At 31.2% G+C, this 16,290-nt stretch overlaps 1 protein-coding gene across 1 annotated transcript; it reads left to right on the forward strand.

Moving 5' to 3' along the window:
- Positions 1–11,873: 11,873 nt before the first annotated feature.
- Positions 11,874–12,360, forward strand: LOC137636947 (uncharacterized; the record flags this gene model as incomplete). The annotated part of the gene is made up of 1 exon (XM_068369273.1): positions 11,874–12,360. A coding segment is annotated over one exon (487 nt), but the record flags the coding sequence as incomplete, so codon positions are not given.
- Between the last annotated feature and the right edge of the window lie 3,930 nt (positions 12,361–16,290).

The raw sequence follows: 16,290 nt of genomic DNA on the forward strand, positions 1-16,290 counted from the left end.
GTTGTTGATGTTGTTGTTGTTGTTGTTGTTGTTGTTGTTGCCAACCAAGCTGCAACCCTAGTTGGAAAGACATGGTACTACAAGTAGCCTTAGGGGTCCAACAGTCAAAATACTCCTGTAAGGAAATATATAAAGAAATGATCAAACTACATTTAAGAAATAATGAATAACAAATATAAGGTATTACTATAAGATAAGCAAGAACGTAAAATAGATCTCGCATATATAACCTATGAAAAGAGACTTGTGTTAGGCTGTTCAACGTAAAAAGCATTTGCAGGAAGAAGGAACTTCAGATTCCAGCTAAATGGAACTCGAGCTGTTCACATAATGAACACCATAAATATTTTACCATTATTATGGCAGAACAGGTTTTCCATCTACTGTTTGATTCCACACGCTTTTAAACTTCTTTTTTTTTTATTATTATTATTAAGAAAATATACAGTTTTATATGCCCACTTTTACAAATATGTATTTATGATATACACATCCATATTCTTATATTGTTTTTTCACGATGTTTATAATTCATCGTTTTCATAAACTAATATTAGTCAATCAGGTAATATTTACAAAAAAAAACAAAAAAAAATAATAATACAAAATAAAGATTACTGCAATGTAAATAATTTAAACTTCAATTATCATCAAGAAATATATCATTTATACAAATGTTACTAATTTTTCTCGAAATGAACATATTCCTCAGTAAAATATTAAATAAATTTATCTCATCCTTTTAAACTCTCAAGGTGAACATTGGTAATGTCTTTAAATTTCTTTTTTTATGCAGTTAAATAAACTATTGGGTATTCTAAATTCGTTTAATAAAAAGTGTGTATTTGTTCACTTATGTATTTCATAATGTATATTTGAAATAAGACACAACAGGTCTATTGAAAATGCCAGGCTGGTGTCCATTCATGCTAGTTTAGAGGTTTAAAATCCACTCATGAATGGCAGAGACAAGGGAAATTGACATTTCCCTATCAAGCAGGACAATGCTCTAGAGACTGACCCTATATACACCTCTCCACCCAAACTAGGAGCAAGGAGGGCCAGGCAATGGCTGCTGATGACTCGGCGGATAGGCCTATAGGCTCCCCCGAACACCCCACCCTTAACTCACAAAGATAGTGAGGTTGCAGAGACTAAAGAAACTAACGAGTCTGAGCGAGGCTTGAACCCCAGTCTGGCGTTCACCAGTCAGGGACGTTACCACTAGGAACTTTAAATATTGCAAAACACTAAAATTAACAGGAATCTCTCTTTGAAGCTGTAGTAGAAATTGTCTTTTTATGAATCGATAGAACTTCAAAAGTTCAAACTTACAGCAAATGTTTTTACGTTGAACAGGCTGAACAGTCTTTTTTTGTAGTTTATTTATAAAATATCTTTTTTATGTTACTGTTTTTTAGATATTTTATTTTGATTAATCATTGTTTCTCAGATCATTTATTTATTTATTTCCTCCTTGGGCTATTTTTTCCCTGTTGAAACCCTTAGGATTATAGCATCTTGCTTTTCCAACTGGGGTTGTAGCTTAGCTAATAATAATAATAATAATAATAATAATAATAATAATGACTGTGGTAATAGGCCCTACCTACCAAAACTCCCAACCAGTAATTACTTATGATAATTTAATTAAAACAATCGTAAAAATGTCTTATAAAATATTCAACCAACAACATTTCAATGACTGATAAAGTTAGCAAACTAAAAACTATAGGTTCCAGAATATTTAATCCTCCAAAATTAGTTCCCGCAAATTTTACCTTTAGTTTACAAGGTTCACTGATCCATTGTTTAAATCACTCTTCGTTGTGATTGCTATGGAAGAACTACCTCGGTGAACGAGGATAATAATTTCAGGTAAGACGAAATTTGTATGGTTTTCTAACTGTTCTTTTGGTAAATTTGCAAAGAGATGTTGTAATGCTGGTGTCAGTGATTTAAGATTAGCTTTATTTCCGTTTTTAATTAAAAATAAGACTTATTTCTGAAAGCTTTCATTGGAGTAATAAGCCATTTCGAAACTATTTGTTTCTTAAACTGGCTGTCCTTAATTCTTGAATAAACGTATGTCCAAGAAATAAGAATTTTATGGCTTTTCAAATTTTTTTTTTTTTTTGTAATAAGGTAATATTTTTCAAAGCATTAGCCAAAGTTTTAATTACCCGTAACAGATTCTATAAGTTATATCTCTGTTTTTGTTGGACTTCTGGTGTCTCTTCAACAACCGAAACTCCTTTTTAGATGATTGAATAGTTACATATTTTAACTATAATTTTGCTATTTATTAAAAGAAAAATCATATTTACTAACGAAACTATAAAATTTTGAATAAATTTGCTGCATTTTGCGACAACATAACAATAGTTTTTCGATATAACTACGGTAGGAATGGCTGTGTGCGTATTTGTGGGTGATCCGACATAAAGAAGCTAATAAAACTGCTTAGCACTTAGTTTCAACATCAGCCCATAGATGGCGTGGGCATACACTTTTGAAATGTAAAAACTACGGAAATTAAACTTATTTCTCCGAATTATTGGCCGCTAGTGACTATGAATTCCATTCATTTCCTTATATCTTATGGTATTCTATTCCATAATTACTATTTTATGTAATTATCGTATCAAAAAGAGGTATATCATGCATTTACGATAGTAACTACCTTTCTTGTGACGAAAGTCTTATCTCGAAATGCATTTATTCGCTATTTTGCAGCTTTTCATACTCCCAGATAGCCTTTTGATCCCTATTTCCTTCTTTATTTTACTTTAGGATTTTATGAAAATTGTTTTTGGTATTATCAAATATCATTGCATCGACTTGTCAACAAAAAAAGATGATAAAGGGCATGCGGAATTATTAGAATAGTTACCCATGAGAGGTCATTTTCTTTTCTTTTACCCTTCTCCGTTTTCTTTGTTTTCTACGGGACACATCGTTTTCTAACAACATCTTGATTACGTTTACGAGTTGAGTTATTAGAATCGTTCCTTGATACAGGAAATGTTGCTATAAGTATATAAGTAACATATTAAATAATATAGTTTTTAATAATACTTGAGCATATTTGGTAAACTTGATTTAGTTTTTGCACTGTCTATTCGGCGTTTATGTTAATTTCAAGGTATGTTTTTATCGATTTAAAAAAAATATATGTAGCGATTTGTAATATTTTAAATTGAAGGTTGATGATTATTAGAAATATTTATTTTTACGAATTTATCTAACGTGTGAGGCTTTTTGTTATTTATTATTATTATTATTATTATTATTATTATTATTATTATTATTATTATTATTATTATTATTATTATTATTATTATTATTATTATTATCCTAGTTAGAAGTGCAAGAATCTAAAATCCCTAAGGTTCCAACAGACAAAGTAGCAGGGGGAAACGAAATAAAGTATTAAATAAAATATGTATAAAAAGGAATTACTAAAACATATAAACAATTTTAAGATTAAAAACAAAGTTTTAATGTGTGAGTCACATATAGATTATGAAAAGATACTTATGTCGCCCTGTTCAACGTAAAAGCATAAATGGAAACTATAAATATTTCACATCTATCGTAGTAAAACTGGCTTTCCATCTGCTGTTTGATTTAATATGGTTTTCAACAGTTGAGGAGAACATTTATAGTTTCTCTTCTAAATTTCCTTTCTATGGACTGACATAAGCTGATGGGTATTATATATCACAAATATATTATATAAGTATTATATGTACTTGTTCAAATAAGTATTTCATTATGTATACCTGTATTTCATAATGTATATCTGAAGTGAGACATAGCATACCTTTTAGGTATGTCAGTGGAAGGAAACTTCACTCAAAAAAAAAAAGTTACATCCCATATAAGCACTGAAATTAACAGGAATATATTATAAACATTACGTGTAACTGTAGTGGAAAGGATATAGTAATTTGCTATCACAATATTCTATTTATTTATCCCCCCCCCCCCCTCATCGTTGTAAATAAATCTAAGCTAGCGGGTTAGAATTGGCCATGAAGAATTTGCTGTAGTGACGGGAGTATAGTCCATCCGCAGCTTGAAGTTGGTTCAAGGTATAACAGATTAATGGCTTCCTACATACCCTCTCTCTCTCTCTCTCTCTCTCTCTCTCTCTCTCTCTCTCTCTCTCTCTCTCTCTCTCTCTCTCTCTCATTATATATTTATTTATATATATATGCAATGTGCTACTATAAAGATTACTGCTGCTACTACAACTAGTGATGCAATTGCTACTTAGTAAGAGTGCTACTGCCACTACAATGGATACTATTGCTACTGGAACTACTGGTGATACTGCTACTACTAGTGTTACTATTGCTACTGCTACTAAGTGTTAATACTGCTATTGTTACTATTGTTAGTAGTGGTAGTAGTAGTAGTAGTAGTAGTAGTAGTAGTGCTACAATTTGCTCTGCTACTACAGTTACTATTGCTCCTGTTACTACTACAACTATTGCTCATGTTACTACTGCTACTTCTACTACTACTACTACTACTATTAGTAGTAGTGCTACTATTTTTACTGTTACTTCTAATAGTAGTAGTGCTACTATTGCTACTATTATTATTGTTACTGATACTACTAGTGCTACTGTTACTTACTACTAGTGTTAATTTTGCTACTGCTACTACTAGTTACTGTTGTTATTGCATTACTAGTGCTACTGCTAGTACTAGTTTTGCTATTGCTACTGTTACTACTGCTGCTAGTACCACTACTACTACTACAACTACAAGTGTTACTATGTCTACTGTAACTATTACTGCTAGTACTAGTATCACTGCTGTTACTAGTATTATTATTATTACTAATTTTAGGGCCTACTACTACTAGTTACTGTTAGTACTGTTACAACTTATGCTAGTGCTATCAGTATTACTATTGTTACTGCTATTGCTACTAGTCTTACGATTGCTACTATTACTACTGCTACTAATAGTTACTATTGCTATTGTTACAACTGGTGTTAGTGTGGACATCTGATTCCTCTTTACAACTTCCTTTTTAGATGGTAAAATAGTTGAATGTTTTGGCTACAATTTTTAAATCTATTAAATAATCAAACATTATATCAAACTTTTAATATTGCGAATAAATTTGCTACATTTTGCAATAACGTAACAATTGATTTTCGATAGAACTAAAGCAAGAATTGTTGTGTGTATTTGTGTATTCAACATAAAGAAGAGACTTGTTAAAACTGATTATCGTTTAGTTTAAATTTCCGCTCATAGGTGGCGCGGGCATGCACTTTTGAAACTTTAAAATCTACGAGAAGGAAATTATTTATTCAAATTGGTAGCAGATAGCGACTAAGAATTGCATTTGGATTGCGCATGTTTTACACTATTACATTCTATGATAAATATCTCTTGTAAATAGAGTTTAAAAGTGAGTGATATAGTAGAGTTTCGTTAGTAATTGGCTTTCTTGCTACGAAACTCCTACCTTGGAAGACATTCCTTGCTATTTTGAAGTCTTTCCTATTCCTTAATTGCTTTATATTTCCCAATTATTTCTTTATACTAGTTTAAGATTATATCATGATCATATTTTATATTATCAAATATAATTTCATCAGTTTGGCAAGAATTTTCCAAGTAGAAAGTGCATGCCTATCATTTAAGCTAGTTACCCATAAACAAATGATCGTTTTCTTTTATGCTATCCTCGGTCCGTTTTCTTTAAAAAGATATTTCAGTCTCATTCTTCTTCTTGAATTTTTTCAGGACGATAACTCTACTTGGTTTAAAGGTTTTATTCACTATCATATCACAAAGAGAAATCATGTGCCCTGACGGATATTAAAGATCTGTTTACCGTATACATTCTTAGAGTATCACACAACTTATACCGAGTTCATTTTGAAATCCACATTATCGAAGCACTTTTGGAAACGAGAATTTTTTTCAGTTTCTTCTTGAAAGCCTTAATATTTTTCAGACTTTCAGATGTCTAGTGGGAGCCTGCTGTAGGCTATACAGTATTTATGGGTCGACATGTTTGAAAGTTCTGAAATCTGGAACATTTATGTATGTATGTATGCATGCATGTGATATTTGATACTTGACATCCACTTTGAATCGTCCACCAGTAAAAGTTTTATATATAAAACTGCATAGTAACAGTATTGGATAGATCTCCCAACAGTTTATAACGGTAATTATCCACCCTGAAAAATATTGCCTGTTAAACAATTGGTTTATTTGGGGAAATTGCCTGAGTTTATCAAAACATCATCACTCGTGAGGTGATTAACCTCAAAACTGACAAAATTGTAATGCTTTTTGAGTGATTGTATATAGAGAATATGCTATTTCAAGCTTTTATGTTATACAATTGAACTCTTATTCCTTTTTATTGAATCTAAAGTCTTGTCTAAGTATGCACTTTTGACAAATTCCTCATCATTAATTGCGTTCAGGCAAAATCGCCAATTTTATTCCAAAGTAAATAATGATGAATTGCTAGACCTTCATGGATTCCTTTACATCTATAATTAATGTACAGTAATTATTTCTTTGTGGACAAGATAAATATTTTATTTTTTTATCTTTTACTCTTTGACTCTGGCAAATGTCTATAATTGCATAATCACATTTTACATCATGAATTAATGATTATTAGAAATATTTTCCATTTTTTATTACGAATATGTCTCCAATGTTTGAAGTGATATATGCATTTTACATTATTATTATTATTATTATTATTATTATTATTATCTAAGCTTACTGCTACTACTAATGTTACTATTGCTACTGCTACTACTAGTGCTACTGCTACTATTAGTTTGGCTATTGTTACTACTACTAGTGCTACTGCTACTACTAGTGCTACTGCTACTATTAGTTTGGCTATTGTTACTACTACTAGTGCTACTGCTACTATTAGTAGTTTGGCTATTGTTACTACTACTACTACTGCTACTATTAGTTATTATTGCTACTGCTACTAGTTACCATTGCCACTATAACTATTATTGCGACGACTAGTAGGCCTATCACTGCTTCTACTAGCAGTACTATTACTAATGTTAAGGCTTACTACTAGTTACTATTGCTATTGTTACTGCTACTAGTGTTACGATTGTTACTATTACTACTGCTACTAATAGTTACTATTGCTATTGTTACAACTGGTGTTAGTATGGACATCTGATTCTTCTTTACAACTTCCTTTTTAGATGGTAAAATAGTTAAATGTTTTGGCTACAATTTTTAAATCTATTAAATAAATCTATTAAATTTGCTACATTTTGCAATAACGTAACAATTGATTTTCGATAGAACTAAAGCAAGAATTGTTGTGTGTATTTGTGTATTCAACATAAAGAAGAGACTTGTTAAAAATGATTATCGTTTAGTTTAAATTTCCGCTCATAGGTGGCGCTTGCATGCACTTTTGAAACTTTAAAATCTACGAGAAGGAAATTATTTATTCAAATTGGTAGCAGATAGCGACTAAGAATTGTATTTGGATTGCGCATGTTTTACACTATTACATTCTATGATAAATATCTCATGTAAATAGAGTTTAATATTGAGTGATATAGTAGAGTTTCGTTAGTAATTAGCTTTCTTGCTACGAAACTCCTACCTTGGAAGACATTCCTTGCTATTTTGAAGTCTTTCCTATTCCTTAATTGCTTAATATTTCCTAATTATTTCTTTATATTAGTTTAAGATTATATCATGATCATATTTTATATTATCAAATATAATTTCATCAGTTTGGCAAGAATTTTCCAAGTAGAAAGTACATGCCTATCATTTAAGCTAGTTACCCATAAGCAAATGGTCGTTTTCTTTCATGTTATCCTCTGTCCGTTTTCTTTAAAAAGATATTTCAGTCTCATTCTTCTTCTTGAATTTTTTCAGGACGATAACTCTACTTGGTTTAAAGGTTTTATTCACTATCATATCACACAGAGAAATCATGTGCCCTGACGGACATTAAAGACCTGTTTACTGTATACATTCTTAGAGTATCACACAACTTATACCGAGTTCATTTTGAAATACACATTATCGAAGCACTTTTGAAAACGAGATTTTTTTCAGTTTCTTCTTGAAGGCCTTAATATTTTTCAGACTTTCAAATGTCTAGTGGGAGCCTGCTGTAGGCTATACAGTATTTATGGGTCGACATGTTTGAAAGTTCTAAAATCTCGTGAGGTGATTAACCTCAAAATTGACAAAATTGTAATGCTTTTTGAGTTATTGTATATAGAGACATGCTATTTCAAGCTTTTCTGTTATACGATTGAACTCTTATTCCTTTTTATTGAATCTAAAGTCTTGTCTAAGTATACACTTTTGACAAATTCCTCATCATTAATTGCGTTCAGGCAAAATCGCCAATTTTATTCCAAAGTAAATAATGATGATTTGCTAGACACTCATGGATTCCTATACACCTATAATTAATGTACAGTAATTATTTCTTTGTGGACAAGATAAATATTTTATTTTTTTATCTTTTACTCTTTGACTCTGGCAAATATCTATAATTGCATAATCATATTTTACATCATGAATTAATGATTATTAGAAATATTTTCCATTTTTTATTACGAATATGTCTCCAATGTTTGAAGTGATATATGCATTTTACATTATTATTATTATTATTATTATTATTATTATGTTGTTGTTGTTGTTGTTGTTATATAAGCTTACTACTACTGCTACTACTAATGTTACTATTGCTACTGCTACTACTAGTTACAATTGATACTGCTACTACTAGTGCTACTGCTACTATTAGTTTGGCTATTGTTACTACTACTACTAGGGACTACTACTATTTACTATTGCTACTGCTACTAGTTACTATTGCTACTGCTACTAGTTACCATTGCTACTGTAACTATTACTCTGACTACTAGTATCACTGCTTCTACTAGCAGTAGTTTTATGCAAAGTATTGGGTTATATTACGAGCTATAATTGATTTTATTAATTTATTTATTTATTTTACCCTTTTAATCCCTATTTATTTCACATCTAGATTTTATTGTATGAAAGTGTTACGATTTGTATTAAAGGTTAAAATGATACTAAATGGTGTGAGTGTACAGATATGATTGAATGATTTTCGTTATATAGCGCTGAATGGCCTTTGATGCCCCAGTGCTTGGCTTAATGCCTAAATCTCATATTCAATTCAATTCTACTAGCAGTATTATTACTAATGTTAAGGCCTACTACTAGTTACTATTGCTACTGCTACTGTTACTGCTACTAGTGTTACGATTGCTACTATTACTACTGCTACTAATAGCGTTACTTTTGCTATTGTCACAACTAGTGCTACGCTAGTATGGACATCTGATTCCTCTTTACAACCAAAACTTCTTTTTAGAAGGTAAAATAGTTAAATGTTTTGATTTTAATTTTGAAATATGTAAAATAATAAAAAATATCAAATTTATATTGCAAATAAATTTGCCCCATTTTGCAACAACGTAACAATAGATTTTCGATGTAACTATAGTAAGAATTGTTTATGTATTTGTGGCTGAAGTGAGCGAAAGAAAAGACTTGTCAAAATAGTTCAGTGGTTAGTTTAAACTTCCACTCATAGGTGGCGTGGGCATGCACTTTTGAAATTTTAAAATCTACGAGAAGGAAATTATTCATTCGAATTGGTGGCTGCTAGCGACTAATTACTGCATTCATCTTGCCTCTGTTTTACACTATTACATTCTATGATAATTTTTCTATGCAAATAACGTTTCAAAATAAATGATATAATTTAGTTTCGTTAGTAATAGCTTTCTTGTGACGAAACTCCTACCTTGAAAGACATTCACTTGCTATTTTGGAGTCTTTCATATTACTGAATAGGCTCATAATTTCTATTTATTTGTCTACATTAGTTCCAGATTATATCATGATTATATTTTATGTAATAAAATATAATTTCATCAGTTTGGTTGTCTACATTAGTTCCAGATTATATCATGATTATATTTTATGTAATAAAATATAATTTCATCAGTTTGGTAGGAATTTGCTAAGTAGAAAGTGCATGCTTGTCACTTAAGCTAGTTACCCATAAACGTATGGTCGTTTTCTTTTATGCTATCCTCTGACCGTTTTCTTTAAAAAGATACTTCGGTCTCACCTTCTTGCTGAAATTTTCAGGACATTAACTTTACTAAGTTTAAAGGCTTTATTCACTATCATATCACACAGAGAGATCATGTGCCCTGGTGGATATAAAAGATATGATTACCCTATTCATTCTTGGCTAGAGTATCACAGAACTGATTCTGTTAATTGTGAAATCTGCATTATCGAAGCACTTTTGAAAACGAGAAAGTCTTTAGTTTCTTCTTGAAAACCCTAATATCTTCAGGCTTTCGTATGTCTAGTGGGAGCTTGCTGTATACAGTATTTATGGGTCGGCATGTTTGAAAGTTCTAAAATCTGGAACATTTAGGCCTATGTATGTATGTATGTATGTATGTATGTATGTGATATTTGATACTTCACATCCACTTTGAATCGTCCACCAGTAAAAGTTTTATATATAAAACTGCATAGTAACAGTATCGGATAGATCTCCCAACAGTTTATAACGGTAATTATCCACCCTGAAAAATATTGCATGTTAAATATTTGGTTTATTTCGGGAAATTGCCTGAGTTTATCAAAACATCATCAGTCGTGAGGTGATTAACCTCAAAAATAACAAAATTTAAATGCTTTTTGAGTGATTGTAGGCTATGTAGAGATTTGCTATTTCAAGCTTTTGCTGTTATATAATTGAACTGATTTTCCTTTTTATTGAATCTAAAGTCTTGTCTAAGTAAGCACTTTTGAAAAATCCCTCTTCATTGATTGAGATTAGGTAAAATAGCTAATTTCCTTCCAAAGCAAATAATGACGAATTTCTAGACCTTCATGAATTCCTAAAGATCCATAATTATTGTATAGTATTTTTTTCTCTTTTTTTGGACAATATATTTGAGGTTTTCATCATTGATTCCTTTTTTTAACTCGGGCAAATGTTTATATTTGCATAATCATAATATTTTACATTATGAATTAGCGATTATAAGAAATATTTAACTTTTTGTTTTATTAGGAATATATCTCCAACGCGTGAAGTGATATATGCATTTCATATTGTTATTGTCATTGTTATTATTATCCAAAATTCAATCCTAGTTGGAAGAACAGAATGCTAAAAGCCCTAAGTTTCCAACTGGCAAAGTAGCCCAGTGGGGTAAGGAAATAAGTCTTTATCTACTGTTAGCATCACCTGATTTTGAACAACCTTATAGGAACATTGATATTGTATTTTCTAAATTCCCTTTTCGTGAACTGGAATAAACTGGTTGGTCTTTCTACATCAGTGTACCAAGACATGTATATGTATATTCGTTCAACTAAGTATTTCTTAATGTATAGCTGAAGTAATACATATAATATCTTTTAATAATGTCAGGCTTGTGTAAATTAGTTATCAGAACAACCGGTAAATGTCGACACAATGAAGTAATGAAATTAACAGGTATATCAGTTTGAGGTTTTACGTTTAACTGTGGCCAAAAAAATGGATCTAAAGTCATGTAACGTCAGAATTTAAAGTTCAATGAACCACTCTCGTTGTAAGAAAGTAGATGCCAGTGGGGAAGAACTGGCCATCGAATGTGTGCCATAGTGCGTTTGCAGCATGAAGTCTGTTCAAGGTTTAGAAGGTTCTGGAATTTCCATCGAGTTGGGTACTACTGCCCTACTCTCTCTCTCTCTCTCTCTCTCTCTCTCTCTCTCTCCTATTAATACTACTGTTGTTACTACTATTGCTACTACTAGTGCTATTATTGCTATTACTAGTGCTATTATTGCTGTTACTATTGCTACTACTATTACTATTACTAGTGCTACTACTAGAAGTACTATTGCTACTGTTACTACTCGTGTCACTTATGCTTTTACTAGTGCTATTATTGATAATGATACTACCAATGCTACTGATACTAATTTTACTACTATTAATCTTACTAGTGCTGCTAGTTCTATTGCTTCTACTACTATAATTACTACTACTGCTACTAGTAGTAGTGCTACTATTGCTAGTGCTACCACTACTACTAGTGGTGCTACATTTCCTAGTGCTGCCTCTACTACTAGTATCAGTAGGCCTACTACTATTTCTGCTGCTACTACTACTATTTTTATTACTTGTGCCACTATTGCTAGGGCTACTACTGCTGGTTTTACTGCTAGTAGTAGTGCTACAATTGCTAGTGCTACAACTATTAGTGATACTGGCACTATTGATATTACTATTCGTTGTTAGTACTAGTGGTAGTAGTGCTATTGTTATTACTATTCATGACAGGCTACTACTACTACCACTGCTAGCAATACTAGTGCTACTGCTATTATTATTATTATTATTATTATTATTATTATTATTATTATTAGCTAGGCTACAACCCTTGTTGGAAAAGTAGGATGCTATGAGCCCAAGGGCTCCAATAGGAAAAAATAGCCCAGTGAGGAAAGGTAATAAGAAAATAAATAAACCAACAAAAGTAAGGAGCAATTAAAATACTATTGCTACATCTACAAATACTAGTAGTACTACTGCTAATCGACTACTATTTTTGTGGCTGATATTACTACTACTACTACTACTAATGGAAATCAAAGAGTAGGCTTTGAAAGAATATTAGAGAGAGAGAGAGAGAGAGAGAGAGAGAGAGAGAGAGAGAGAGAGAGAGAGAGAGAGAGAGAGAGAGAGAATCACTGGCTAGTTCAATGTGTTTCTGAGAGACATCCAATTCCTCTTTACAACCGAAACTCCGTTTTAGATGGTAGAATAGTTATATATTTTGACTATTTTTAAAGTTAAATTAAATGACTCTTAGTTCTTGTTTAATTTATAGTATTATGAATAAATTCTCTGCATTTTTGCAACAATATAATAAAAGATTTTCGAAACAATTACAGTAAGAAATGTTGTGAGTGTATTTGTGGATGAGGCGACATGAGAGACTGCTAACAAAACTGCTTAGCTGTTAGTTTCCTTTTCCGCTCATAGGTGGCGTGGGCATGCACTTTTGAGATTTTGAATCTATGGAAAGGAAATTTATTTATTCGAGTTGGTGGCCGAAAGCGACTAGGAATTTCATTCAATGGGTGTTTCTTATGCACTATTTAATTCTATGATAATTCTTTTATGTAATTAAAGTGTCAAAATTAAGGATACCATATGTTTTAAGATAGTAATTTCCATCCTTGGGTCGAAATTCCTACCGTGAGAGACATTTACCCGGTATTTTGAAGCCTTTCTTATTTCCCAGTAGCTTTATAATTCCTACTGCTTTCTTAATATTGGCATTATATCATATCATTATATTGCTTATCTCATTAAATATCTTTTTGCCAGTTTGGCAGTATTTAACGAAGGTTAAAATGTATAAGCACTTACGTTTAATAGTCACCCTTAACCTGATAGTCGTTTTCTTTCATTCTATCCTCCGTCCGTTTTCTTTGAAGGAATACTTTGGTCGCTTTCTTCTTGTTGGGATATTCAGGACACTAACTTTAATTAGTTTAAAGGCTTTATTCATTGTCGTATCACACAGAGAAATCATGTGCCCTGGTGGGCATAAAAGATCTGTTTACCGTATATATTCTTAGCTAGAGTATCGCACAATTTATTCTGGGTTGATTGCGAAATCCACATTATCGAAGCACTTTTGAAAACGATTCAGCTTCTCATTAAAAGCCCAATTATCTTCAGTCTTCTGGATGTCTATAGTAGTGGCAGCTTACTGTATAAAGTATTGGGTCGGCATGTTTGAAAGTTCTAGACTCTAGAGCTTACAATAATTAGAAATGTCTGCAACTATTTTCGTCTACAGGATTCTCAAACATATTTTGGACGTCCGATCCTGATAACTTGATGGGTTATTGCACAATTCTTAAACATCTATCTAAACACACATAAACCCACACACGCGCGCGCGCACCCCCCCCCCCCACACACACACATATACATATATATATATATATATATATATATATATATATATATATATATATATATATATATATATATATATATATATATATATATTTATATATATATATATATATATATATATATATATATATATATATATATATATATATATATATATATATATATATATAGCCTATTCCTCACATCCATTACATCCACTATGAATCATCCAGCAGTAAAAGTTTAATATCTAAAACGGCCATAATAACTCTATTCAATAGATTTCCCAAACATTTACAATAGTAATTATCCTCTCCTGAAAAACATTGCCTGTCATTGAATTGGTTTGATTTGGGGGAAATTACCGGCATTTATCAAAACATCATCACTTGTGAGGTGATTAACCTCAAAAATGACAAAATTTGAAGGGTTTTTGAGGGATTGTATACAAGAACGTGCTATTTCAAACTTTACTGTTCTATAATTGAACCGATAAGGTTTGTTGCTTGAATTTAAATTCTTGCTCTCTTTGGAGTTTTAAAAGGTATTGTTAAACATTTTGAAAAATTCCTCTTCATTTAAACTTGGTGATTGATTTTTTCAGTGACCAATTTTATTTCAAAGCAAATAATGACGAATTTCTCTTTGTTCATTTATCCTAAAGCTCTGTTGGTACATTAGTAATATATATCATAATCATTATGCTTTTAGAAGGATGAAATATGATATAATTTCAGATGGTTTTTCTTTTGTCTTTGGGTATTTTCTTATAACTCGGTCTCAGCCACTTCAGTTTCTAATAGAGTAAATACTTGGAAAATATCAATATTTGCATAGGATTGTCACAATCATATCATAATATATGCAGTAATAGGACTTCAGAATACAAGGATATTGTGTATTGAAATATATTACAATTTCACCATTAGAAAACATTGATTTTTTGCATACGAATCAACTACTTCAGGTTTTCCTTGGTAAGAAAATTCTATCCCTCTAATATGCGGAAATATATTTTGTAAAATTTCCGAATCAAATTAAAGTTACAGTGGTTATTCAATTTAATCAGGATTTGTTAATATTGGTAGCCTAATTTTCTATCTTTGCATGTGCTTTTATATAATTTTAATTTCCATTCACGGCAGTAATCTTAGTTAGTTTAGGTATTGGCCCCACCCATTTCTATTTTGAAGTTATTAATCTGTGAATTTAGTTAAGCTGTAAATTATTTCATGTTAAAATTATCAGGTTTGATAACAAACTTTTTGTGTATGAAGTTACGAAAACATTTGATAATTATAAAAATGTATTTTTCCAAGGATACTTTACTGATAATATTTCAATTTCCAACTTGCCACTAGATGTCACCAGGGTACCCTAAGTAATGTAGGTTGGTGTGGATAGTGACGAATGTTAGTGTATTCATTTAGATTTTGTGAAGACGTACATTATGTACTGTACATACTTGTACTAATGTGGATAGCAGTTGCACAGCTTTTATGGCTTTACTCAAAAAGGTAAGACACGTTGTTGGGTTGGCAGTTGGGCTACCAACAAAATTCTCAATCTAGATTTCAGTTCGTGTTTGCAAACCTGCAATGGTGTTAATATCATTACTCCCCCGAGTAACTGTGTATCGTGTTTTAGTCTTTGGTTACTGTGGGTTATTCAAATTAATTTAAAGCTTTGTGATATTAGGTGAACAATTTAGTAACGATTTCATTTTCATTTCAACCTTGATGTTTATGGAAGGTTCTGCAGTTTCCATTGTGGTTGGTTAATATTAGTATTAGCTATGTCTTCCTTGTGGAACTTGGTCACGTTAATAACAAGCACTACGTTTCAAGAATGAAATGCAGTAGGTTTTTAGATTCATTCAAATTTGTGCTTTTTAATTGTTTTAACATTTTTTTTTTTTTTTTTTGTGCACGTAACTAAATCATTTTCATTTTAATTAATAAGTACACAAACTTTCTTTAAGATTTTAGGTTTTGCAAACCAATGAGTACAGTTAAACAATGGTTTTGTATGACAAGGGTCTTAAGTAGGAATAAAGGTGTTTTTTAACAGTACTGTATAGTTTAATCATTTTGGCTGTACCAGATAATTCAATGTCTCGCCTCTTGATACAGGAATTTGATGACTACCTTTGCCTATACAGTATGAAAAATATTGCGTGTTACTGAATTGGTTTGTTTTTGGGGAAATTACCTGCATTTATCGAAACATCATCACTCGTGAGGTGATTACCCCAAA

Source organism: Palaemon carinicauda, unplaced genomic scaffold (assembly GCF_036898095.1).
Source record: "Palaemon carinicauda isolate YSFRI2023 unplaced genomic scaffold, ASM3689809v2 scaffold463, whole genome shotgun sequence".
Taxonomy (NCBI): Eukaryota; Metazoa; Arthropoda; class Malacostraca; order Decapoda; family Palaemonidae; genus Palaemon; species Palaemon carinicauda.